This window comes from Geospiza fortis, unplaced genomic scaffold (assembly GCF_000277835.1).
Source record: "Geospiza fortis unplaced genomic scaffold, GeoFor_1.0 scaffold429, whole genome shotgun sequence".
In the NCBI taxonomy this organism is placed as follows: Eukaryota; Metazoa; Chordata; class Aves; order Passeriformes; family Thraupidae; genus Geospiza; species Geospiza fortis.
The window spans coordinates 1,970,515-1,997,678 of NW_005054411.1; the positions used below are offsets into that span (position 1 = coordinate 1,970,515).

Consider the following 27,164-nt stretch of genomic DNA (forward strand, 5'->3'; position numbering starts at 1 on the left):
GAGCTAGCCAAGGTGGATGTCATGCAGAGACATAATGGTGATTGTGATGTATTGAGAGAGTCCAAGGAATGAGCCTGAAGTAGGTTAGAGAGCATAGCTTGCTGAAATAGCTGACAAGGCTGTGAAATACAAAACAGATACAGTCTTTTGGAAAAAGACAGTCTTGACAAAGATTTCCTAGTTGTGAAGCACTACCAGGCAAGGAAGTCCTGGCAGCAAAACTGAGGATACATGGAGGGGCAGTGTCAGTATAAGGCGCCTGGGTGTTTTCTTTAAATAAAAAAACTAACATCCCCAGACCTATTTTTTTGAAAATACATACTTCCTACAACAGCACTGACCTTGTACTGCTGTCATGCATACAGATATTCACCCATCATCTGACTGGCAGTTTTAGGTGAAGGAGCTTCTCTTTCTCCCAGTAAGTAAAGACCCCAAAGAGGAGTCTTCACCAAGACTGCAAGCTGTACCAGCTTCCCAGGAAGAGCTGTTTGTATCTGATTCCCAGTTTGTCACAATCTTAAGCTGAGACAAGGTTCAGGAGGTTGAAGATATACACTGGAAGGGATGGAGGTGTTAGTCCAGTTTAGTGTAATGCAACATCAGGAGCGCATGTGGGATGTGCCACAGCTTCTTACACAAACTGCCAGGGCTGTGTCCTCTGTTAGGAAAAAGCCCTCTAGGTTGCCTGCAGTTAGCTGTGTAGGATTGAGTTTGCCATTCCGTGAGGTGTTAGGTGGTTGCCCATAAACCTGCTCATTGATACCAGAGGTAAAGCTGAATCACAGGTAGAAACATTAAACTGATACATTTTATACAGTATTATTTAAATCATTGCATAAGATCTCACTGTGGATTCTATTTATTTCCATGCACCATGTATATAAAGTTAAGAGAATTTTACTGGAACTTAACTGGAACACATACTGCCTTTGGAAAAACTTGGAATTTCTGTGAGAACCCACACTCAAAAAATACTAACATCTGGTTTGTGCCAGCAGCACATTTGGATTCTATATGTTCATTGTTACAAGTAAGGATAAATATGTATAATAAACTTATGTGATGGAAAGATTTTATGATTATGGTTTTGTCTGAATAACCATATCTGTTCCTTTTCATAGAGAGAAATTCTAGAACAGCAACAACAAGAGAGATATGACACAAGTTTTCATAGTATGTGTATGTTCTGTGATCAAGAATTCACAGGAAACAGGTTTGTTTATTGCCCTGTTTGCTTTTGTTTTATTTTTTGATACCTACTCAGCATCTTTGTTTATATTTTCAATGTCATTGAACCAGTTAATGCATAATGTAGGACTCAGAAGGTAGAATTAACTTCAAGGTATAGTTTACATATTTCTTTCAACTGAAGTGGCATTTTAAATAGATCCTATCTTACTTCTCAAACTTTTTTATTTATTCCAGTGTAATTATTTCTACTACACAGTATGCTGGAGTTGGGAACAAACCATTTTAAAGAGAAACTTTTTTTTGGCAACTGTTTTAGTGACAAGGACAGCTGTGTAAGTCAGTGTGATGGTTATAAAAACTTTTTATCCAGTTGTATGTTTTCTTGTTTAAAGCTCACCTATCTGGTGTGAATTTGAACATCAAATGAAAGAGGAGAGGAAAATTAGAGTGAGAATAGAGGGCTTTACAGCATCAGTCAAGTGTGAGCAAGAATTGCACATAAGTGCATGCTCCAAAGAAACTGTGTGTATTCAGAGTAAATCAGTTTCAGTTGGAGAGGCTAAGTCTGTTTGCATGGGTAGTTCTGGTAATCTGGAAGGGTAGAAGCACCAGAGGTCGTTTTCCTGCAGGTCATCCCAATGTTCTGTGAGTACCCCTCTCTACTGCCTGGTGACAGTAGAGGAGCTTCATCCTCTGCTTCCTCCTGAGTCTGACAGGCAGAGTGCATGTTTGAAAATCATGCCTGGACAATGGTAAAAGCAAGTGTCAACATTTGGATGTTTCTTTAGTCCCCAAAAGCAGAAGCTGAGGCATATAGAGAGGTTGGGCACCTAAGGAATTAACCAGTATATCTCTGTCAGAAGAATACCTTATTTAAACATCCATTATGTTTATTTGTGTACACTTTTGAGTGCCATTGATGTTGCTGGTGCTGTGTGAAGCAATATTGATGTAAAAGCACATTGCATCCAAGAATTTCTGCTCTGCTAACCAGCAGAGAGAAGTCTGACAAAAGGCTTTTTAGAATGTTTCCCAGGAGGGTTGTTTGAAATGTGATTTGCTTATACAGGATAATGAACAAGCTTTGCTAACAGTGAGGGTCAAAATAAACTCTACTGTAATTTTCATTTAAAGGATTATATTTCATGCATGTGGATGGAGCAGTTGAAATGTTACTGAACATTCAGCAGAGCTGAAAATGAAAAACTTCCTGTTTCAATAAAATTGCACTCTTTATTTTCTTAGCAGTGGCAGCAAGACTATTACTGTTTATTTAACATTGGCTTTTATGCAGTTTTAGAGCCATTGGTGTATTTTAAATCCGTAATTGAATAATTCTTATGTATATGCAAGAATATGTAACATTCTATTTGAATGTCTTTTGTAGATCTGTTCTTCTCAATCATATGGCAAGAGAGCATGCCTTTAACATTGGGCTGCCAGATAACATTGTGAACTGCTATGAGTTTTTGGCTGTATTACAGAAAAAGCTTGACAAGTAAGTAGAGTTTTGTTTGTTTGTTTTCACTAAACTTGAGTTGTGTTTCTTTTAACTGGAAATAGTAGGTAAAAATTAATTCCACATTTGTGGCTAGTTAAGAAGAAACAAAGAGAGCATGTAAGTTTATTGTGAGTCCTCTTAGAAGTCTTTTTGTTGCCTTTTTGAAAGCCAATTCCTAACAGTTAATAGAATGAAGTTAAGTGCCATGTTTCAGTTAGGTGTTGCAGAGTTTGACATCAATAATAGCACATGCCTTTTTCTCATAACTGTTAGCATTAATGTTCTTTCTCATCGTGACAAATGTTTTTGCTAAACATCTCCTTAATTGCTGAATACAGAGTCCTTGTTCCAGTCTTCTTTTGCCTCCATCTACCATTACTGTGGGATGTTTGGTCTCTCCCTTTTGTACTGCTTAGAGAGCCAACCCAGAGCAGAAGGGGATAGATGAATGTTAACTTTTCCCAGAAAAGAAGCCATACTAAGAATGCCTTTTATTGTTGGTGTTGCCTAATGTACTGAATTACCATGCTCACTGATAATTTGCTGCTCTACTGTTTATCAGTAGGACCTGAGGCTTTCAGTTCAAGGGAGTTTTCTCAAAGCTGATCCTCTCTGTAGTTAATGCACATGCTGAAATTGTGTCCAGGGTAGTGAAAGGCCACTCCCCCCTACAGCTAAGGATAGGCATATTAGCTATGCTAGTAGAATAGTACCTGAGAATAAATTACTAGAGGAGAAAAATCTTGTTTCAAGCAAATCAGACTGCATTATGTATGCTGACAGAAAGCCTTCTGTACTCTTCATGGGAATGCCTTTCTCAAGTAGAGCAAACACTTTGCTGTTAGCAGGTGGAGCAAAGCAGATATTAAAATTCATAGATGTATTCTGGCATCAGACCTATGATTCGCCAGCAAGGCAATCTTGATTTGAAGTCTGCGAGCATAGGGAGAGCTCAAAACTTCTTAAATGTCTTGAAAGGCAGAATGATACTGAGAATTCCAAATTCCTGCTCCACACAAAACATCTGAGGGGAATCTGGAACCAAAACAGTTTTATGATGCTGATTTAAGGCAATGCATGTACTTCTGTTTTGTTTGAATTGCTCTGGAATACATACTGTGGTAAAATTCTCATTTGTTAATGAATGTTTTCACCTTCGTAAGTAATGTGTATATACACCTAAATAATACTTTCCTGTCTATGTACATATATTCATGTACCTATGTGTATGTATGTCTATCTGTGAATTATATATACTACTCTGTGTGTGTGGATATGAATTTACTTACAGAATTTTACTTTGGATTTCAAAACCCATTGACCACTCTGGCAAACTTTCATTTGCTCTCCCTGTTGAGGTAGAACTATAAAAACTTTCTGTTTAGCTAATTCAGACTGTTTCAAAAGATAAGTAGTATGTTCACAGTTTGTTTCTTTTCAATCTGAATTACAAAGAAACAATTACAGATGGATTGGATGTTAGTGTAAGTCCATGCTGAGTTACAGAGCTCACACAGTGAGCAATCAGCAGCCTTTCTGTGCCTGCTTTGGGTAATCAGACTTTTCTCCCACTTTGCATATGGGGCAAACAGTAAAATTTTTTGTTATCTATATTTTTCATTTTTTGTCATTGTTATTTCTGTTTGACTCTACTGTGATCTAAGATTATCTTGTAATTTATTTTTTTTCAAATAAGCTTTCTGGTTTCTTTTAGTTTGCTCTGACATGCTTAGGTTAATCTTACTATATATAACTCCAGCTTATTTAAGTTTATTATTTTATACTATTTTCAGTTTAACATGTTGACCTGTTTACCTTTTTATCTTAGCTTGCAGTGTTTATACTGTGAAAAAGTCTTCAGAGACAAAAACACACTTAAAGATCACATGAGAAAGAAGCAGCATCGCAGAATCAATGCCAAAAATAAAGAATATGACAAATTTTATATCATTAATTACTTGGTAAGTAGTTCTGTGAATAATTAGCAAATTGACTAAAGAGATACAGACGTTATCTAGTTAAAAGTGAATAAATCCAAACTAGCAATTAGTATAAAGGTCAAAAATCAAGTGAAGTATTCTTGAGAAGTATGCTCATTTATGGTGTGATATTCTGGATAATTGCAAACTAAGCACTAGTAAACATTTTTTGTTGAGATTTGATTTTGAGAGATGCAAGAGTGTAGCTTGAAGAGACACTAATCATCATGTCATTAGTGCTCAGTCTCTGCTTTAAAAACAGAAGGGAAGGTGAGATTGAGCAATTAAGTAAATGGAGGCCTAACTTAAAGCAAGTTGGCTTCAAGCTCATTTTCTACAAACCTTAAGCTGGAAGTGCTCTTCAGAGGATAAATTAAATGCAAAGAGGAGGAAAATGAAAGGCACACAGATGAAAGAAAAACAGTTAGTTTTTAGCCTCCAGGTAGGTGTATGCTGCTAAATATTTTTTTATCTCAGACCTCTGAGAGTGTGTGCATGTGTATGTAACAGATTTCCATTTGCTGCCTTCAACTTATGAATATAGGAGCTGCTTCAAAAGCTGCTATGTTCTGTCCCAGAAATAACTATAGTTCACCTGAAGTAGTCTTTGTGCCTTCTACATGTGCTAATATCCAGGTTATAAATAGGCATTCATGATTGTTTTACCTACTCTTTCCTTTTAATTTCTCTCCATGGGTGTTACTTTAATACTGAGAACAAAAATTTATGTTTAATCCCTGCCAAATCCCTTCTACCCAAGACAGAATGATTTCCCTTGGTAATATTTTATATTTTTCTTCCAAAGATCAATGATCTGAGACCTGGAGGTTTTTTCCTAGATACTCAAATTTCACAATATTGAAAACTGACCTGTTTTTGCTGCACAGTGAGGAAAAAGTTGTGAAGCTGTGTAGGGTAGATGTTCTTAGATCCTCAACAGAACTGAGCATTTACTTCTCCTTTGGAAGTTAACAGATTTTAATTTCATGTAATTGTTTTAAGTGATTTTAATAGTTTCTTTCTTCTCTGCTTGTCCTGCATGTAATACTATGTTTTCAGAACTTGACATCTTTTTGAATTATCTTTTGTGTCTTATTTGCATTCATTGTTCACATTTTAATCTGTTCCATCTTAGATCAAGAAACTGAGTTAGGTGACTACCCAGAATCTCTGAGAACCATGAAGCACTACTTGAGAAATTTGAAAGACGTGGGAGAGACAGGAAGGTCATAACATGAATACAGACACAATGGCTGTGTCATGTTAATAAGCAGAATATGCCAAAGTAAATACAACAGCAAGGCTAATATTCACATACCCAACCTCTTTTCTCCAGTTGCTCCAAAGCTGGAGGCCTTGCCCATATCACCTGAGGATGGTCTGTGGTCTGTGCTTGCTGACCCACATGCAGGTGGGGTCTGAGTGATGCTGCTGTGTGGCCCCAGACCATGGAAACTGTTTCACAGTCAGGACCTTGGTCCCATTTGCCTGCAACTGGGATTCTGGCCAGCACTTGGCAGGGTCCAGCCTGAACCAGCTCAGGTATTGGTCACTCAGTAGCATCACTCAGACATGCATTCTTTCAGGTTCTGGAAATTACAGACAACAGTAAATGTAACTCAGATTAGCTGTGTCAAACCACCAAAATGTTTAAAATTGGGCAGTGGGTACTGCTTATGCAAGATCTGTGCCAGTACATCTTGTGGGATGTACCTGAATGATCACAAGTCTTTGTCTGACTCTACATGCTCTGCTACAGCCACATTGTCTTTCCACACATTTTCAGCTGTCTACACTACAGTCTACTCAGGGAAATGTCTCTACTCAGCCTTTCTGATCCTTCAGACTATACCCACATCCGAATTTCTGACATTTCTTCTTTTAAAGAAAGATTTTTTTTAAAAAAAGATCAAAAACAGACTAAAAACTCTGTCTTAAACACTTATAACATGGTTCACTATAAAACGTACGTTTGCGCACAGGAAATTTTTAGGAATGTTTCTACATAATGGAAAGTGTTTGCTTTCCAAACAGCCTTTGACAACCCCTTTTTTTCTGCACAGAAACAGGAAGACTAAAAGGAAGAATCTCAGTTTCTTCACTAGGAGTTCAGTAGATTGTCCTTTACATTTTAAGGAGGAAATATTCTGTAGAGCACATACATGCTCTACAGTAGATTATATTAAATGTGATAGGATGGATTTTTTCAAGCTGCATCTATATTCAGTAAATTCTAGATGTTATACAATATCTGCTTTTTGTAATGGCTCAATGTAGTGATTTTCTTCCTCTTCCCTAACACCTCACAACTTACCAGAATTTTTTTTAATGTGTACTATCAAGATTTACTCATTTTTCCCAATGAGTGTTAGAGGTCTGTGCTTCCTATTGCTCTAAATGTCCAGGGGATTATACAGTTTCAAAGACACAAACATGGTTTACCTATCACATCTGAAATGATTCTCTAGTGGATTTGAAGGTCTTTTGACTGCATTGTGTAAGTATGGAAGATTATACCAATCCTACAGAATGGCTTGAAGTGTTAATTCAGAGATGAACTGGTACTGGAGTGCAAAGAACTAAGCAACAATGTATTGATAATATATAGATGTAGAATTCCTTATTTTTCTTTTCTTCAAAAAAACCCTAATTTCCTTGTTTCTCTGTGTGTATTATCCTGTGGCCCCATGGCACACCTTGCACAAAGAGCCAACTAAAAATGGAGAGAGAAGAACTCTGTAATGTGGTGGCTGCTGGAGGCCATGAAAGAATAGAAAGCAGTATTAAAACTCCCTTATTCCCAGAGGAACAGAGGCAAACCCAGACTGACAAGAACTTCCTTTTTGTGTTCACCTGATTGTTACCAGCAGCACTTTTAGGTATAGAGTATCCTTTGTAGGAAGCCCAGATGTCTATTTTCAAATTGACTAATGGCATGTGTGTACAGTATGTAGCATCAGTGAATTAATACACTTATAACTAAACTAGGCAGCTGAGAAATGGTACCTGCTACTTCTAGAAAACTTGTTTCATAAAGTCTTTATTTTCCTCAAAAATAAAAAGATGTTTTCTCCTTATTGCCAAGCTCTAGGTCATCACTATTGTCTGGGGGCCAGGGGAAGAATATTTTATTATGAGAATCCCTTCTTATATTTAATCTCTTCTGATTTACACTGTGTATTTTGTAAAACAGTAAAGGGAAACTCTTCATAAGTTGATGATGATTCAAGATTTAATAAAATCCCCCAACTGGGGAATGCTTCATATTGAAATTCATCCAACGAGGATTAACTAACGTTGGGGTAAGGCCATCTCTTCTTCCTGATGGACCATCTCGAGTTCTGCAGCAATATAAACCACATAACATAACTCAGATCATCACAGCAAGGCAGGTGAAAAGAAGGGCAAGGGAGAATTTGCAGAGGAAATCAACATATATTTGGAGTTTGTGAGCTGCACAGGCCTGGATCTCCATTTGTATGTAGTTTGGGAACTGCTCTTTAGGGAACACTGCTTGAGATACCAGCTGCTGTTTCTAGTTTCTTCCATCTCTGCACTTTTTTCAAGCTGGGATGTGTTGCCTCAGTGAGGCACACAGACTTTCTTCCTGTAGAACTGCACTCTGGTTGCAAAGGTAAATTGCCAGTGAGGCATTTCATCTCTGTGCATTTAGACTGCATTTTGGAAGAGGAAATAATCAAACCACACACATTTGCATGTTCTCATTTTTCTATAGCGTCATCCTCTCTGTGAGGTACACAGAAAGTGTTTAAAAGTAAAAGTTGTTTTTTCTTGAATATATAGCAAGGCCTTCAGGGTTTTTTTAATTATGCATTTTCTAGTGTTTGAACTATTAACAATGTCAAGTCTCATTTTTTCTCTGGTTTTGTTAAGAATTTCTTGGGAATCTCTAGAGATCATTCCTGGCAGCTCTTGCATCTTGGATGAAAAAGCAAAGAAAATTGAATACTTAACAAAGGCACCCTTGGTCCCAGATGCCCATCAAGCTGGAGAACTGAAAAAGTGTTAAAAAAAAAAACCTGAAGGATTTTAGGAATGTTTCAAAGAACTCTTTTCCACCCAATTGCTCAGATTCAGTCTCTTTGCACTTTCATCACAGTGTTCCTAGTTATCCATTCACCATGCAATTTTCCAGTGATACAAGACCTGGTTAGCTTTTAGATTTTTCCTTTTCTTTTTTTCACCTCTGAATATAAATAGATGAGGGAAACAGAGACATCTTACAAGCTCCCTCTCTGCCTTCCTCACAAGAAACACCATAAAAAACATCAGCAATAACAAAGCTCAGATGTATTTTTTCCCTTTCACCTTCAATTAAAAGGTGAAGCTTAAGGCTGCTGTTTTGAACATACTCTGTTATGCTGATACACTTTGAGCTGGTAAGGGGAAAATGGTAAGCATTCCTCTTCATTTTGCAGTGGTTGTGAGCCACTCTGTGCTCATTAAGGTGTTAGCATTAGCAGACATAGGAAAGGAGTGTGCAGCTGGGAGAACATGTGGTGAGAGGTGCTAATGGCTTCGTGATATCTCACAGTAATGGTGACATTAATGAGTCTCCCCTCTCACTCAGAGAGCTTGCACACTACCATGTAGTATCACTGAATTAATTACACAATTTTCATTCTGTAATATATTATGACGTTATGTTTAGAGCTGTCTAGGGACAATTGTTTATCATTTTCCTGATAGACACTAACAACTTTAAGAATTCTCATTAAATTGTTAAATGATCGATATCTTTTCCTTCTTTTTCCAAACACCCATAAAGGCAATAATCATACTTGTTACTAAGGATGTTATTAAATATATTTATTAGTAGGAATATTGTAATAAAATCAATTGAAGGATTATCTTTTTATTAGCTGTCTTTTTTTTTTTATGGGATGAGATCATCAATTGTAATCTTTGTGAATCCTCCATAGCCATCAGGTTCAAAAATACTATTCTGATTACTGGTTAGTTTGCTCAAGTGTATTTTTAAAGACAAGAAGAATCCCAAGATCACTGCTGGTATTTGAGTAGAGCCCTTTAGCTTTTTATTGCCTGTTATTTATATCTCAGTCCTGCTGAGAGTGCTTGCCATTGTGCTGAAGGCTGCACAAATGTATTGTGGTATACTTCTTGCTGAAGGTCTTTAAGGTATAAATAAACAACACAAAAAGCAAAAGGAGGAACAGAACACCATGAATAGATGTGCTTACGTTCATGTCTGAGAAGAGGAGGGAACACAAAGTGGAGTCTATCCCAGAGCTCTGTGCCCTGGCTGTCCTGCTTTCTGGAGCACTCTGGCTGAGCTGACACCAGAGCACTTTCTGGAGCACTTTAGCTAAGCTGAAGTAGTTGCAGGGAAAATTTTTTGTTTGCACTGGCACAGCCTTGGCAAGGCACAGCTCTGAGTGCTGCAGCTGGAGCCTCAGGTGGGGCAGCTGCATGGAGCAGCAACCTGCTGCTTGAAAGGCAAGGTGGGCAGATGGATTGAGCAAGTGGGAGGGCAAACTTGACGTATTGGTAACATACCCGCCTCAGGAACACTTTGGAAGTGTTGCACTGTAGGGGGATAGAATATAAGTAAATAAAGGTAGTCTAGAAAGTAATCTTATCCCCTAAAGAGTTGCAGATGGGTTAATTATTGAAGATTAGGAATAGGCCTGACTTTAACAGGCCCCAGCTGTTGCCAATAAGAAGAAGAGTGTTCTAAAAGTGTGGATTGGTTTGTTGAGTTGGCTACTGTGAGAAGAAGAAAGAGTCAGTGCTTGGAGGGGCTGCCTATGAGCCGCATTGAGGAAGTATGAAGCTCTTGCACTAAGGAGACAACGATATGAAACGTTTGTTGTATAATGACAACATTATGCCTTTTACTCACAGCAATACTGAAGTGATCCAAAAAAAGATATTGATTGTGACTTCTGAGATGTTCTTTCAGTTCAGTGACAATGTGTGATGAGAATCAGGAAATGTTTTTTCTTTTCTTTTCCCCCCCCCAGGAATTTGGAAAGTCCTGGGAGGAAGTGCAGTCAGAGGATGACCGGGAATTACTAGATAACCTAGAAGAGTAAGAGTTACTTATGTATCCATTACACAGACTTGCAGCACCATTATTTTTTGAAGTAGTTGCAGGGAAAATGCTGTGCACAGTTAGTACCCAGTTTAAATTCATTTAAGCCAATCAAATCAACTCCAAATTGTCCTCATTAAAAACACTTCTGAGCAATGAGAGCTGTAAACTCTGTATTTCATCCACAAGCCTGTTTTTTTGTTTCCCTAGAGCTCAAACAAGAGCCTTCTGTTTGTAATGATGTCGACAAAATACATTCATGTTTAGTTTTGCACCAGAAAACAGTTGAACAGATTCTGCTCAAATTTAAAATTAAAAGTAAGCATCAAAAGTGTCAGTATGAAGAAGAAATTGTATAAAAATTGATAAAAAGGTAATAACTAGAGATTAAAGGATTTCAAAGGAAGCTTCTCAACAGTGCTGATTGAGGGCAACATCCACCTCTTCTGCATTCTTCTGTGGTCCAGGCCCTCAGATCACTGCAGAGGTGATTTCCTTGGCCATAGCAAATTGAATAAGCAGGAAGTAATTTATGGGTATCAAGGTCCCTGATCTTCCTGATCCTCTCTGTGACTTGAGGTTAATTTTACTTGACTCTGCCTGGTGCAGTAATAGTTCTAGCTCTCAGCAGCATTATGATTTAAATGGATATTTTGGTAAAGTATTCTCTGTGTACTTGTCTAAATGTAGCATAAGTGAGTAATTAATATTTCATAAGTAAATAACACTTAGAGTTAGCTCTGCCTGATGATTATGACTTTGGCTGGTGTATTGAAAGATTAGAAAGGTATGCAAGAATTTTAAAAGACCTTAGGAAAATAAACACTGAAAGCAATGTTTAATGACTTGCCAAACTGGATAGAAATTGAAGTTAGGATTCTGTTTACTAGTGCAGACAGTTTCAAGTACTATTAAATGGCTGTCTGCATAGAAATTACCCAATATTAACAGCTCAGTCTTTCTCAAATTTCTAATTTTTTTAGACTGTACACCAGATTGTAATCATGCATCCAGCTGTAAATCCACACTGTCTTTTCCACCCCTTTAAAATATTCAGTTTCTCTGGATTTATTTCTAGTGTTGTGAAAGCAGAATCTGAATTGCCCTTTCTCAAAATGTCTCTTCTCTTTCCTAAGACTAAATGAATCTTTTTGACTTTCATTCATAAGAGATTGGTCTGACTGGGAAGAGCATCCTGTATGTGCAGTTTGCCTGTTTTGTGAACAACAAGCAGACACCACAGAGAAACTCTATCTTCACATGCAGGTAAGACTTTTTTTAAATAACAGATTTTCATCACTGTGGAATTAAAAATTGTAGTTGTGACATCTTTATTAAGGTCAAATCAGTTGCTGCATTAAAATGCCCTCTTCAGCACAGAACTAAAATAGTGCTTGCACCTCCAGCATCTATTCTTTAAAACATGCAGACAAGTCAAGCTTTACATTAAGAGTATGACTAGCTATTACTTGTGAGTGTACAGACTGCTACAGGCAGTAAAGTAGCATCTTTGATATCATAGTGGTTTCATGATTTAATATATTTTATGGTTAGCATCTGTGTTTCAGTTTTAATAAACTATTAAATAGTTTAATAATAAACTATTAAAACTATTTAATAAACTATTTAAGTATTAAATATGAATGCAAAAGTTTCTGATAAACCCAAACTTCTGGGGTTTGTTTCATGCATTCATGTTTGTGTGTATGTGTATTCATGTGTATGTCTGTGTCAGCCCATGAAAAGCTGAGCTGTTTTTAATTTGGAATTGTAGAAGTAGTGGAAATAAGATTTTTTTTCTTCCCTTTTTTTTTCCCTCCAGAAATCACATGGATTTCACTTTCCTAAAATAAAGTCAGAGCATGGTGAGTAAGAGGGGCTGTAATTGTCAGCATTTGCCACTAGTGTGGAGAAAACCACATCATAAGAATAGTGGAAAACAAGTTTATCAGTTTTATTTTTGTAGAGACATTTAACTTTTCCATAATGGAAACTGTTTCTGCCAGCTTACAAAAGCAAGCCAAGAACACTTTATTTTTATGGAACTGTTGCTGCTGCCAAGGATGTGTGCTATTTTCTTTAGACCCATTGGATTCTTTTGCAGAGTAGCTTCTACAAATACCTGCTCTATGAGTTCCAGGTCTGGCTGCTGGAGACTTGGAAGTATTACTATTTTTATTATTATTTTTGTTGTTATTCAATGTTTGCTTTCTGCTATAGAATAGAATCATTTAGGCTGTGGAAGACCTTTAAGATCCTTAAGGCCAACTATTAACCCAGCACTGCCAAGTCCCCACTAAACCACGTCCCTGAGTGCCACATCTACACATATCTAAAATACCTCTATTTTAAATACATGGTGACTCAAGTACTTCTCTGAGCAGCCTGTACCAAGGCTTCACAAGCCTTTTGGTGAAGAAATTTTTCTTAATATCCAACTTAAATCTCCCCCTATCACTTGTTACCTGGAAGAAGAGACTGACCCCTGCCTGGCCTCCTTTCAGGTAGCTGCAGAGAGTAATTAAGTCAGTCTGGAGCCTCCTTTTCTCCAGGCTAAACAGGGGGGCAATCTCTGCCCTGCTCCTGCTGGCCACACTGTTGCTGATACAGGCCAGGTGCCATTGGCCTTCTTGGCCCCCTGGGCACTCATGTTCAGCTGCTGTCACCAGCACCCCCAGGCCCTTTTCTACTGTGCAGCTTCCCCCAGCCTGTAACACTGCATGGGTTGTGTGACCTGTTGCAGGACCCAGCACTTCACTTTGTCAAACACAATACACTGACACCCTGACCCAGGCTCATCTCTAACAGGCCTTTAGACAGATTTTATCCCTTACCCCCTTCAAATCTAGTTTGAAACTGTCTCAGTGAGCCCTGCTAACTCCTGTGCAAGGATCCCTTTCCCCCTCTGAGATAGTGTACCCCATCTGTCACCAGCAGGCCTGGGGTTGTGTTGACACACCCATGATCCAAATACCCCAAATTCTTCCAGTGACACCAGGCTTGGAACCAGGTATTGATCTGCTGGCTCTTCCTGTTTTTCCCTCATTATTCCTTGCAACTGGAAGGACAGAGGAAAACTGCTTGTGCTCCTGATCCCTTAACCAGTCTTCCCAGGGCCCTGCAGTCTCTCTTGATTGCCCTGGGACTTCTTGTTGCAACTTCATCACTGCCCACCTGAAAAATCACTAACAGATAATTACCCATGAGGGCAGGAAGGTATCACACATTGACCCTGAGCCCCAAGGAGGCAGCAGAATTCCCCTAAAAGTGAGTCTGGTTGGCATTTTGGCCTTCATTCCCTCCAGCAGAGAACCTTCTGTGACCATGACCTGTATTTTTCTCTTTATGGGAGCAGCTTTTTTGCAGGGCACAGGCTGAGTTAACCCTGGTGGTGCCACTGTGCTGGGTGAACCATTGTCCTCATCACTGTTGGGTTCCACTGCAGGGGCTCACACCTGGGGACGTGGGGCAGTCACAGAGGAGACAGGTCTGCTCTAAGGGACTGCCCCTTTCCCTAAAGTCACTGTGCTCAGGGAGGGCAGGGGATCCTCCAAACCATGCACCCTGTCTGCCTGCTGGGCCTGGCCCAGGGAAGCCAGGGTGCAATGCCAATAGTCAGTCTCTCTCTCACTTCCCAAGGTTCTTCAACCTACTTGCCTCCTCCTGAACCTCTGTCACTAAGCCTAAAGACAGACTGAGGAAGCAAAATGTTTGCAGTTTTTGCACTAAAAGAAGGGTTGGTTTCCCAGCAGCTAGGAATAAACACATTAATTTGCTAAGATACAGCATGCAGGCAGTGCTGTCTGCAGTAAGCTCTTATCAATCCTTATGCTTAATCCAAGCAAGCATTTTTAAATTAAGACTTATGTTGCCCGAGTGCTTGTTCACTACCATCTCTCCCAGGTCTGAACTTCTATCAGCAAGTAAAGCTAGTGAATTTCATCAGAAGAGAAATCCATCATTGTCGTTGTTACAACTGCCAGGAGAAATTTGAATCCAAAGGAGGATTGATAAGTCATATGGAAGAGACCAAACACATTGCATCCCTGCCAGCCAGGACTACATGGGATCAACCACAGTAAGGGCAAATACATTTCTTCCAGCATTTATACTTTTACTTGATAATTTCTATGAAACAGTAAGTTCTGGGATTTGCAAATACAACAGTGCCCTGAGCTCCCTAACTCTAGTGGCCCAGATAAAATAATAAATGGTGTCAGGATTAGAAATCTCTATACAGTCTGAAGATAAAATGAACATAGGGTACTCCTCTTCTAGTTGCATCCAAGATGCATGTTCCTATATATGGGATCTGCACTTTGAAGTCCCTGTCCTAGAGAAGTTTGTTGTTGCAAAATTGTTCTAGAACCAAGTCAAACCCCTTCTTTTGCATGTCTAATGTAGATATATGCATGATGTCTACCTAACTTTAGGCACCAAAACAAATTGGTAGTTTACCCATAGTTTTTTCCATGGAAAATACAGAGACAGTGTAACAAAGGACTGGTTCAGACTCTAAGTAATCTGTATGGGTCCAGGGAATGGTGCTCTCTACCAGGTGGTAGAGCACAGGGAGTGTTCTAACTCAAACACCTCAGTTCAGCCTTTGTTGAGGGATAAATATGGATCTGCAGTCTCTTTTGTAATATCATATGGTTGAAGAAATAGGAGGAAGGGCTCATCTGTTGTCAGCTCTTCTCTATGACTCCTCTACACTGTGCATACCTGCACTGTGCAGTTGATTTTTTGGGTGTGCTGTTTACTGTCATTCCAGACAACCAGACTTGCTCATGTTTCCTTTTTAAAATTCTTGTCTCAGCCTCTCAAACAAAATGTGTGACTGTCTAGTAATCATGTTTTGTTGCTTTCAGGTATTATTTTCCTACCTATGAAAATGATACACTCCTGTGTACACTGTCAGACAGTGAAGATGCAAAAGCTGAGGATCAAAGTGAAGAAGTGCCTGTTGTAAGTGAAGATATATCCAGCCTAAAAGCTCTCAAGCAGAGCAGTGTTTTAAACCAGCTTCTGTGGAAAGAGAACAAGAATCAGGAGAAATTTTGATTTGGAAGTACAGTGGCTGTCCTTTAGTGCTTTTTCTGCAAGAAAAAAAAAACCAAAAAAAAACACCTTTCAAGACTATTGGAATACAGTTAAACTCAAAACTCACTAATGTTATCATCATGGGACATTATGATAACATTATATAACATAAACGATAATATTATGATAACATAAATATTAAAAAGCGAATCCTGAATAAAAATTTAATGTTAACTTTGTTGGTGTATCTTCCTTTAAATTTTAGCTTAATTTTAAAATTGCATGCTTGATTTTATGCTGGGATCTTCAAATACCCTTAGTGCGTTAGAGTTATTTACAAATTCTTCATCTTTTTTTAATTTGTCCTGAATGAATCAGAATATGAGTTCTATTTTAAGGCCACCTTGTGAAAGGTGAGAACAACTGAGACGATGTGTAAAGCCAGTGAGTAAATCATCTATGTTCTATTGCTGTTAGAGAGCAGACAGAAAATGTAATTCTTGGTCAGGTGTGTGAAGGAAATCCTGCTCATTTTTACCTTAGAACTTCTGGAAAATAAAAATCTGTATATCTCTATTATTAATCATCAGTATTTGAGAGATATGGTGCTTATTCTCAAAACTAGCTCAGAAATATCAGTAAAGCTCTGCCTGCCCCATGAATATCTGACTGCATGAAAAGTTGCCTATCTAAAGTCTAATTATTATGGAATAATTGCAATATTGGTTGCATCAAAAATCTAAATACCTGAAAGTATATTTCTTGTATGGTTATGAACCGAGATTTTAAAGAATGACTTAGGGAATTGCAGACACGTGCTCCAAATTAAATCCTAACATTCTCAAGTCCAGAAAAGTTGTCATATTTCCTTTTCAAGTTCTCAAAGTGGCAGAAGGTCTTCAGCATGTCCAGAAAGAATCTCGATCTTGACAGGGTAAAGCTGCTCAGAGCAGGTCCTGCTAGGATGATCCAAACTAAGTATTCCTGAAATGTTAAGTAGTTCCAGAATTCAGGTTTAGCTTTCCATAATATGTATAACCTCTTTCACAAGTGTCAGTACATCCTTTTTTCTTTTTCAGGTCAGTGTTAGAGCACTGGCTGAAAGAATTGAAGTCTTGGCTCAGTGCCCTTCCCTGCCTGAGAAGATTCAAAGCTGCTGCTTTGCCTTTGCACAGCCCTCATTACCTGAAATTCCTTGCTATCAACTGAGTTGTTGTTTGTGTTTATATGGTGATTGTGAATTATAAAGCAGTCCCTGGGAGCAGGGGCTAAAGTGCAAATCTTTAGCCATGTTCTGCAAAGCTTCTATGTCCCCCTAATTCACCCTGCAATCTCATTTGCATCAGTTTCTTTTCATTTGCATTGGGCTGGTTTTCTCCTGCCATTACACATCACCCTCTAGCACCTCTCTTTGCTTTCTCTTTCATATTTTTTCTCAGGCCCTGGTGCTCTGGAAATAAATTAGACCAACAGGATACTGAAAATGCACTGAGTAGGACAGATCAGCCACATAACTGCAGAGTGAAACAGAGACAGAAGCAGTATCTGACTCTGTCAAGAGGAAATGGGATAGAAGAAGTGCAGCAGGTGCTGAGAATACAAACAGAAAAAGGGCACAGTTGTAGTCATATGTTTGCATTGGTACAAAAATCTAGGAGGAGCAAGCACAAGCCTGTGGGAACTCAGCACATCACTCCGGATGTCCAGAGTCGCCGAAGACCCCTCCGGGGGGCTCGGAGACCCTGGCATGGTGCCTGGAACACCTGGTGGCTTGACTTTGATCCTTCCAGCAAATTGCCAACTTGGTATGGGGATTTGAAAGTCACACGGGTTTGAATGGTGCAATAACAGGGTGTTCACAGGGTGAAAATATAGATTTTGGGATTTTTGGTATAGGGGTTATGGGGACAAGATGGAGGGATCAGGGCGTGTCTCGTCCTTCTTCTTTCTTCTTCTTGTTCTCCATTTTCTGCTGTGATGTTGGCACTTGGGGATTGGTTGAGAGTAGAAGTGCACTGTCTAACATAGGTGATAGGTATTGGGAATTAAAAGTAAATATGATGTACGTAGTTTGTAGTAAAAAATACGACACCGCCTCAGGGGCGGCGGAGGGTGCTTGTGGCTGCCATGCTGAGAGAATCTCAGCTGGGCAGAGAGAAAACCTTATAGATAAGATAAAATAAACAACCCGAAGACTGAACATCGAAGAGTCCTGACTCATTCTTCAGAGCACGGACCACCTCAGAACTACCCCACACATCTCAGGGCAGAGAACAAAGCAGCCAACCCGAGAAAGCCCAGTATTTTTGAACTAAAATGTCATGACCATCTTAAATAAGCTACAATCTGTACTTCTTGCATTTGAAAAATTCTTAATTTTGTACAGCAATTGCAATGGCTGTTGCTGCTTTTTTTGCCCCCTAATTTTCTCCAAGCAGTTATTTTCTTCCTAACTTAGAAATTGATTTCCATCTTTGCTTTTTAGTCAGATTCTTAGCTGAGGGAATAAGAGTTAATGGGGCTTACATTAGTGATGTGTGTTGAGCAATGGAAAAAACAGCAAAAGAACTATGGCAGCAGCACACAATGAGTTTTATGGCAAGCCCATCTCAGGAGGGCACATTAGGGGAAGTATAAAATTTTACTGATATATAATAAAATGAAATGGCAAAACATTTCCTAATCATAAGGAATGTGATGCTGAGTCATTCAAATCCCTACCAAATGAAAACAATGTCAGCAGTATGAAATGGCTGCTGTTCTGGTTCTAAGAGGAATTTGAAAAAGCAATGTTTCAGTGTAGAATTAAGAGACTATCTAAAGAGAAATTATATACATAACAGAGTGGTTGAATATTTTGAGTAAAGAGAAAAAGGGATTTAGGAAGAATTCATATGCAGTGTATAACTGTTCACTTGAAATATCAGGAACATGAGGAATTAGATTAGGGTTGCACTTGTTACTTCAGTTACGAACAGGCAACAAAGTAGGTTTAAGTCTTTTGTAGGTTCACAGAGAGAGTTAGTTATGGATTCTAGGGTAAAAATCAAGCATTTTCATTTAGCACAATGATGCTTGTCATTTTGCTGGAGCATACTTATTTGTTCATATAATGCCCACAATTTTCCCTAGGCATTCTTGTGCTCTTATCTGTTTTAAAACTGCAGCTATTTTTTGTCATAAATAGAGGACACAGTAATGACTGCATACAGTTATTAGGGGCAAATATGGTCTTCTAAAAAAAGAGTATTTTTGGAAGCATTACAACAAAAATAATAATGCCTTAATTCTTGAAGTGGACAGAGTTCAGGTTGGCAAATGCTCTTGAGAGAGTCAAGATCATGAGAATGAGTACTTCTAATTGGTATGAAAAAATCTGCATTAGCTTAACTCCGATGAACATTTCTTACAATAATTTTTCTTAGCCTAGACTTGGACTCCTTATACACACTCATTTTTCTGTGTCTAAAGCCATGTTTAGAAGGACCTGGGTTAAAGGAAAAAAAATGCTTGTGTCCAGGTGGCTGGTAATCCTTCCTGCCCTTTTTACAAATATCTTAATTATGTCTTGGATGCTTCTCCACACTCAGTTTAGTCTGACAAGTCTATGCAAACTTAATCTGACTTAAGGAGTTAATGGTTGTTGGCTTCCATTTAAGACACTGTTTTCTGTTTCTGTCTACATTTGCCTGGCGTGCTGTGAGAGCTGTCATCATCTTCTCTTAGCTGCCTAAATGGTACCTGATGTGAGAAACACCAGACTAAGTCTCTGAAAAGTCTCTCTGCTGTTGTCCTTTCTCAGTGTCATTGCTGCCTCTGAATTCCAGTCAGATCTCTACTAGTGATTGAGGTGTTTGTTACAGTCTCTCTCTCCTTCTTCCATTTAACAGTGTTTGACCTAAATCTGAGGTGGCACACTGAACTTTGAGTGGAAGTAAACAAGGTTACCAGTGTCCATTCTCAAATTCAGGTCCAGAGCAGACAGTGGACATAGGCCTTGGCATTATCTACTGTCTACTGCCAATGAACAGCAGCAAATTTCCGGGCTTTGCTCATGACTTGATTCTGTTTTGAATGGCCTTGCATTATTTGCATTTTACTTAGATGTATAGAGAGGCCAAAGAGAATCAAAGATCCCTGGAGAAAAGCTGCATTTCACACTGGCAACATGAAAAATGCTTTGTTTCCCCAGGAGGTTTTGTTAAGTCAGGATGCTTTCTGAGGCTTAGTAACAATACAACAACTGAAGCATCTGTTTGTCAAATTATCAAATTATGCCTTTGTCTACTCTGCCAGGTATGTCAAACTTGGTTAGATAACAATTGTCACATGCAAGAGGTAACTTAAAGCCCTAGCAGGAATTACTGCTTCCATGCAGTAGTCATTAAAATCAGCTGTTGTAGAAATAGATGCAGCAGTGGTTGCATGTAAAATTATCCCTTTTTTCATGAACATTCAATGTTCTGTTCTTCCAAGTGCAGGGTTTTTTTCCTTTCTGTAGGAAGTTTTCTCCTACTAAGCTGTGCTCAATTTGACTTCTTCCACCAGGAAGAAATTTTTAGTTGCTTCTTGAATTGGATTTTACATCTTTTGCCAAACCCTTGCTCATGAAGATGCAGACAAAGTAACTATTTTAGTGATACATGTAACCCTTTAGTTGAATCACATTTTATATTTTAAATCCCTGATAAATTCACTCTCTCCTTAAGAAGAGCAGGGGAATTAAGCATATTTACAACTAACAATACATCAGTTTTGTTTGCATAAATTTAGGTAAAAATAAAAGTGCTTTTCTTCCACAAATGTACCTTTGAACACAATTCTCTCTATCTGGTTTATGATCTTGAGACTGAAAAGCTGGCTATGTGTAGATTACATAAGGGTCTAATGTCTAACCTTGCATTATCATCAATAAATGTAGTCTGTGGATCCTAGCATTGTTCAGCACAAGAAGTGCCAGTGGCAGATTTCTAGTGTTACTGCTAGAACACTGATATGCTTCAACTCTAATTCTCAGTGTAAACAAATCCTTCAAAATTTCACTTTTTGAGGGGGTCATACATATCATTTGTCCGTCACATCACATATCATGAGTGTGTAGTGAAATCCCTCAGAACAACTACAGGCAGACTTTTGGTATCACCTCCAGCCACAGCTTCATTGAATGTCAGAAGATTTACTTTTTATTTCTATGCCTTCTAGAAATAGCAGAACAATCTAGGAATAAATAATGCAGGAATCGCTAATTGCTCATTAGGGAGTCTGTCTTTGTAAACTGTCTGCACAGCTTTACAGAGCCAAGCACTGCTTTAACCTTTAGGTGGTTTTAAATTTAGGCTTCCAGTTGCACTGAAGTCATTTTGTTGCTTTCTGATGTATATCTGTGTCTTCACACCACTTATGGAAGTATTGCTAGGGATCTTCACAAATATTTAACCTGTTGCAATAAAATGTTTTTTGTTAGAATCAAGGTGAAATAAAGAGCAGATAAGCAAGGCTGGAGCTTAGCATTTGTGAAGAAGGATTGTGAACATGTGACAATGTATTTTTACAAACAGTGATTTACTGTGCATTCTTTGACATTTATTGTTACTTCCCTCTGCCTCAGTTTCCTAAACAGCAAGATTGTGATTATATGATAATTTTTAGAAAGAAAACTGCGCATAGAAGACAGGATTCCTATGTATGCATGCAGCTTATCTGCATTAGTTGAGCTTTCAAATTTGAAATATTTAGTTCAGAAGGTGACTAGATCACAGTCAAAAGGTTTAATCATTCAAGAAGAAGCAACTTAATATTGGGATTGCATTCCATAAGGAAACAAATGTTGAACATTTTGAAAATTATTTTTTTTTAAAGAAGTGTTAACTTCCAAATCAGATCTTCAGAATATTTCTGATTTCCCTTCAGTTGAGGTTTTCAAGTAGAGAATGTATATTTTGTAGAAGATCCTCTGCTTTTAGTCATGTTACAGATCTTCCAAGTGTTCAGTTGCATTCTAAGGAAAATTGTTTTCCTGTAAGAAAAAAATGACTGCATAGTGTAGAGTACCCATGGTTGGCACAAATGAGAGAAGTTGTCCATGCAAGTCTGCTCTAGCCTTAAAAGGTATAAACCTATGAGTTTGCTGAGATTAAAGAAACAAAATATATTGCAAAATGCTGTGCATCCCTTGATTCATTTAATTGATCCATTTCTTTATAAGCAATCTCTATTTAAAATCCTAGCTCTTTAAAAAGGTTTAAGTGAAGGTTTGGTATTTTTCTTAAAAAGTATACGTGTGAGGTAGGTAAGATTTTCCAGACTCACTTAAGCTTGTTATTGCATGTGCCTCGCCTTTCCTTCAGTGTAGGAAAGTCTCTGATTGAGACAGGACTTCTTTTCACTATTAGAGATGATATTTGGATATTCTCTTCTCAAAAGTTGCTGCAATGGTACTTTTGTTAATATTGTCATCTTTACCAGAGGCTTGAGTTTTTTTAATTTGCCTTGAGCCACTCAGACAAACAGTTACATTTCAAGTTAGCAGTCTGTGAAAGGACTGATGCTGGGATCCATGCTTCAATGCAACGGCATGGACCATTTTTCCATTGATGCTGGATTGTCCCTAGGGATCTTTAAAGATGAAGGAGATGTTGTTCCTTCTGCCTTCTAGACTTTGGTGACACTGAGAAAGTCATTTAAATGCCCCTAATGACTGATTTGAAACCAGTTAGATAGGATTCCAATCAATACCTAAAATTAATGTTAGCATCCCGTCGAGCAAAGATTTCCTGCTGTTTAGTTTTGTTTCCGGTTGGAAAAAAAAATCCCAACATTCCTTAATATATGTGACAGTGTTTATCTACTAAATTTTTGGGGCTTTGTGCTGATTAAAAATAGTACAGTTCTAGAGACTGCCCTCTCTTGTTTCTACTGTTTTATTCCTCATCTCTTCCTCTGCCACCATCCCTCCCATTACCACTGGCCACCTCCCACTCCTCAGTCAGGTTTACCTTGCAGTCTTGCATCTGAAAGCTGGACTAAATCTTATTCCAATATTATTCCAAGCTAAGGATTTAGTAAATCTTCATACATGTGCAGAATGCCTCCTATGCAGACTAAGGGCTTTGCTGAGGGAAGGTAGATGGCTTAAATGTTTTGGTGTTGTCTAGTCATGAAGTAAAAAGCAAGAACAAATTTTCTACATGTACATGGGATAATCTGTGTGAAAAGCAGTAGTTAACACTACTTGTCTTGCAAAAGGGCTTTTATTAAATCAATAATGATAAAATATGTACTAATCTATTGGACACAATATTGGAGCATAATATAAACAGATGACTGGTGTAATCTGTTGTGCAGGCTGTAAATTGATGATCTGGTAAGAGCATATACTACAAATAGCAAAAGAATGCTGGATTTTAGGGTTTTTTTCTAATTTCAAAGAATCAAATAGTATTTTATGTCTTCTTTGAGAAGGCTATGTTCATTCAAGAGATTTGAACTTTTTGACCAGGTATTTAGGGTAAACACTGCTTGCCCCTCTGAATTTTGATAGAAATTGAAGTGGTCCTTGATGAGACACATGGTGATAAGGCAGCCATCTGTTTAAAAAGGGGTCCAATAAATGTCATTTTCAGTGACTGAATTAAAATACCATTTATCTTTAGCTCCATTCATTTTATTAATTTTTTTATTAATTATTTTTCATTTACTTTATTTTTGTATCACATAATGTGGAGGACAGGAGGCTTAGAGCCTGGAAATATAAATTTAAGAAAAGGCAGAAGCCATGTAATAGTGGTACAGCTTGAGATGCAGCATTTCCAAAAATGTCAAAGGCATGCCAATAAATGCATTTTTTTCCAGAATAATCAGAAATCTTGCAAAAAATCTGAAATTAATTTTTTGTTTTCTGAATTTTAACTTTAATTCTCAGGAATGGGAGACATTGAGAATAATTAGCATGCAGAAATTATTAGAAGGCCTATTTAGGAAGTAGATGTAGCTTGTTTACACTTGAATATCAAGGAATAGACAGACCACCAGAAGTAAAACCTCCCAGACCTCATGAATCCTTCCTAGAAATTCTCCTTCCCTTCCCACCCGCCTATTAGTCCTGATGTCTCAAATCCGGGAAGATTTTGAGGGCCCTTGGTTTCCCATGGTTTCAGTGGGAGTTGCCAGGAGTAGCTTTTACATTCAGTCACTCAATGTATTCACTCCCTTTGCAGACTGCTGCAGCCAGGAACTGCAATATGTCACGCTGCAAGATATTTTTCTAGGGAGAAGTGCCTGTTTATATGACAAAGAGCCACACAAGTGCTTGTAAAGACACCAAGGAAGGGAAAGACACTAATTTTGTCCCCTCCCATCTCCAGCGGGTGAGTGACACCACTTCTGTCCTGTTCTGCAGCCAACTGGCAACTTACCTTGTCCAAAATACAGCTTTTCCTGTGGTGGTGGAAGGTAATGACCTCCCCATTATCCAAGGACAGCCAGAAGAATGAGAAATCCTCCTGATTTCTTCTTCCAAGAGCACACTGTTTATATTCACCCTTCTCTGTTTTGAGACAGAATACACATTTTTATCCCTGCCTCATCAGGTGGTGTAGGGGATTGCAGGCAGATGGTTCACTGCCAGGCTCCAGATTTCTTTAATCCCTCCTTTCTCTTGAGGGCAATAGCTAATATGCCAGCTGAAAACACAACTAAAGCACTACTTCCTGATATTTTTTGCCCAGTGACTGCTGATATGGAAGTTCACACATATGCACAGATTATTTTCAGCGAAATATCTGAATTTCATGGTTACATCCAAATAAGGTTTTGGGTGCGTTAAAACTGAGGTAAGCAAGGTTTAAATTACTGGGTTTAACTCCAGTGACTGTTTGGATTTTATGCTATTCTCTGAAGCAGGAATTGTCCCTCCAGGCCGACTGCCCTCAGGATGGGGGTTTAGACCTGTGCCTGTTTTGGTGCCACATTCTTCTTGCATCTCTTTTGTGGCAAAACATCCATGAGACTTGAAAATGTTTAAGATGAGGCGGCCTGTGCAAGAAACACTTTAAACATTTTTAGGCAGAGGAAGGTGCCAGACCAAGTCCCCACTCCCCATGCACCTGTACTAACTAGGTTCTTACATAGCAATTCCTCCCACAGCATGAAAGCAAGCAATGAACATATTTCAATAATTTAAAACCAGATGGAAACAACCTCCAAGGAAGACTGTGAGCTCCATATCTCACCTAGATGGAATTTCTGCAGCCCTTATACAGGTAACTATATGCTAGGGGATGCAAACATCTTTTCTGCTGGCTCCCTTTACTGACTGATTTGGGCTTTGTTTTAGTGTGCTTGTTGGTATGGACTGGGCAGGGAATGCAGGTAGCAGCTGGAGTTCTGTGTTTTGTGGCAAGAGCAGGTACCTAAGAGTTGTTACACAGCATCTGAGCTGCTCATAAGGGCCCCACAGCCCCCCGACATGAGCAGAGTGGAAGAAGGGTGTGCAGTGCAGAGACGCCGCGGCACAGAGCGGTGACCAAGGCTCACCTGCTTTGGCTCTCTGGGCCTGCACAGTGAGTTAATAAGCCTCAAGCTGGGGCTCAAGGCAGCTTTTATTTCAGCGCTGTTTAAATTCTCCAGGTCCTGCAGGTAGTTGTTGCAAAAGTAAAAAGCACACAACTGCCACAAGTTTGCCATTATTGGATTAACAAGCTGCAGAGGTCCCTCCTGTCCTTTTCTGTGTAGCGTTGCTGTTCTTACTTGAAATTGGTTTTGTCACCAGTGACAGATTGCAAACTGCCTCACCTTTAGAAAGTTGAGGCTTTAGGCTCTGCATCCATTACTGTCACTTAACACATTGAGAGAAAGGTAGAAACATCTGCTTCCATGCAACATGCTACAAACTTCCTATGAAAAAATCAGATGTGATGTTTTGACAGCTAATATTGCTTAGCATGCAAGACAAGTTCTACCTGAGATGGGCAAAACCGCTGTCACTGAAGTAGAAAACTTGAAATGCCAGCTTCTGAGGCTGACAGGAATAGTACAGAGCAGGAATATTCAACCCTGTTTGTTCAGGAGGCACAGACAGCTTAGAAATTTGTGACATGCACAGAGTTACACATGAAGGATACGTATTGGCTTTTCCCAGTCATTTTGGAAGCTGCCACTGAAGCACCTGGTTGGAAACCATAGACGGAACTCTCAGAAGAAATGAAAGGACTAAGTGTGTCCCAGTTTCTGGTTAATGAGAATTAGCAGGTTTTGTGTGAAAATACGTTCAGTCGTATAAAAGTTTCATATAGACTACAACAGGTAAATGGCAGAGGTGAAAGGATAGGAAGAGCTGTGGGGCTGAAACCCCTGAAGCCAGCTGTGCAGTGCTTCATGTCCCCATGCCTGCTGCATTGCTTTTTTAATGAAATAAATGTTCAGAGATACCAATCTGGGTCACTGAAATCAAATCATTCTGCAAGCACTTCAGCCCAGTAATACTAAAGAAGAGCTTAAATTATTTTGAACCACTGATACATCTGATGATCTTTTATTCATTATTTGCTGTGCATTATTGATTGTCTCTTTTGCCTGTTTGCTCAAAGGGAGTTAAATTGCATTCAGGAGCTGAAAGTTTACATTGGGAGCTGAAAGTTTGTAACATCTGACAGTTGGTCTGGAGGCATCTCCTGGCTTTCAGGAGATTAATTTCAGAATGTTCAATATGTGCATATTCACTGCTTTTCAGTGATCTGCTAACATCCAGGAGGTAAGATGTGGAATCTGAACTACCTCTACCCCAATGGTTTCTGCAGGCAACACATGCAGAGAGAGTATGTAGGGGTTCACCACAAGTGTAGGCTTACTGGAGGAGGCATTTGGAGCTTGTGCCCTCATCCCTGCTCCACTTAGTGTCTAGATTTTTGTATTTTGTAATTATTTTCCTGGGAATAAATTCTAGTCTCTCTGACTTTCCAAAAGGTTTTCTTACAGGAAATCAGTTTGAGGGTTTGAGAATGCTTTTAGCAAATATTTGTATTTGTACTCAGAGTAGCAAATCAATCACATACATTATCTGCTGGTAGTTCTTTTTCCTTCAACAGCCTCATAGAACACTCAGCTCCAGCTCATTTTTGTGAGGACACATGTCAGACAGTCTCTCTCCAACTTGCTTGAGTGCAATGCAATTTAACGCAGGTCAGGCAATCTAAGAGGAGCATACAAGGCCAAGCAGCTGCATTTGCTCTTCTGGGAAATTGAAGGGAATTGAAAATTTCTCATTATATTTGTGCCTTTGTATTAGAAAGGCAGTTTATTCCAGCCTCAGAAGTTTGCTACCCAAAACTTCTGTGTTAAAAATTGGCTTTTTTTAGTGAAAAACTGGGGGGGG

At 38.8% G+C, this 27,164-nt stretch overlaps 1 protein-coding gene across 1 annotated transcript in view; it reads left to right on the forward strand.

Moving 5' to 3' along the window:
- Window positions 1–16,027, forward strand: part of ZNF277 (zinc finger protein 277) — a 41,713-nt gene extending 25,686 nt beyond the window's left edge. The window contains exons 5-12 of the mRNA XM_031061394.1: window positions 1,125–1,216; window positions 2,582–2,692; window positions 4,524–4,656; window positions 10,680–10,747; window positions 11,920–12,016; window positions 12,573–12,615; window positions 14,654–14,828; window positions 15,622–16,027. Of these exons, the coding sequence (XP_030917254.1) occupies window positions 1,125–1,216; window positions 2,582–2,692; window positions 4,524–4,656; window positions 10,680–10,747; window positions 11,920–12,016; window positions 12,573–12,615; window positions 14,654–14,828; window positions 15,622–15,814 (912 nt within the window). The 3' untranslated portion in view covers window positions 15,815–16,027. The remainder of the gene's footprint in view (window positions 1–1,124; window positions 1,217–2,581; window positions 2,693–4,523; window positions 4,657–10,679; window positions 10,748–11,919; window positions 12,017–12,572; window positions 12,616–14,653; window positions 14,829–15,621) is intronic.
- Window positions 16,028–27,164: the final 11,137 nt, after the last annotated feature.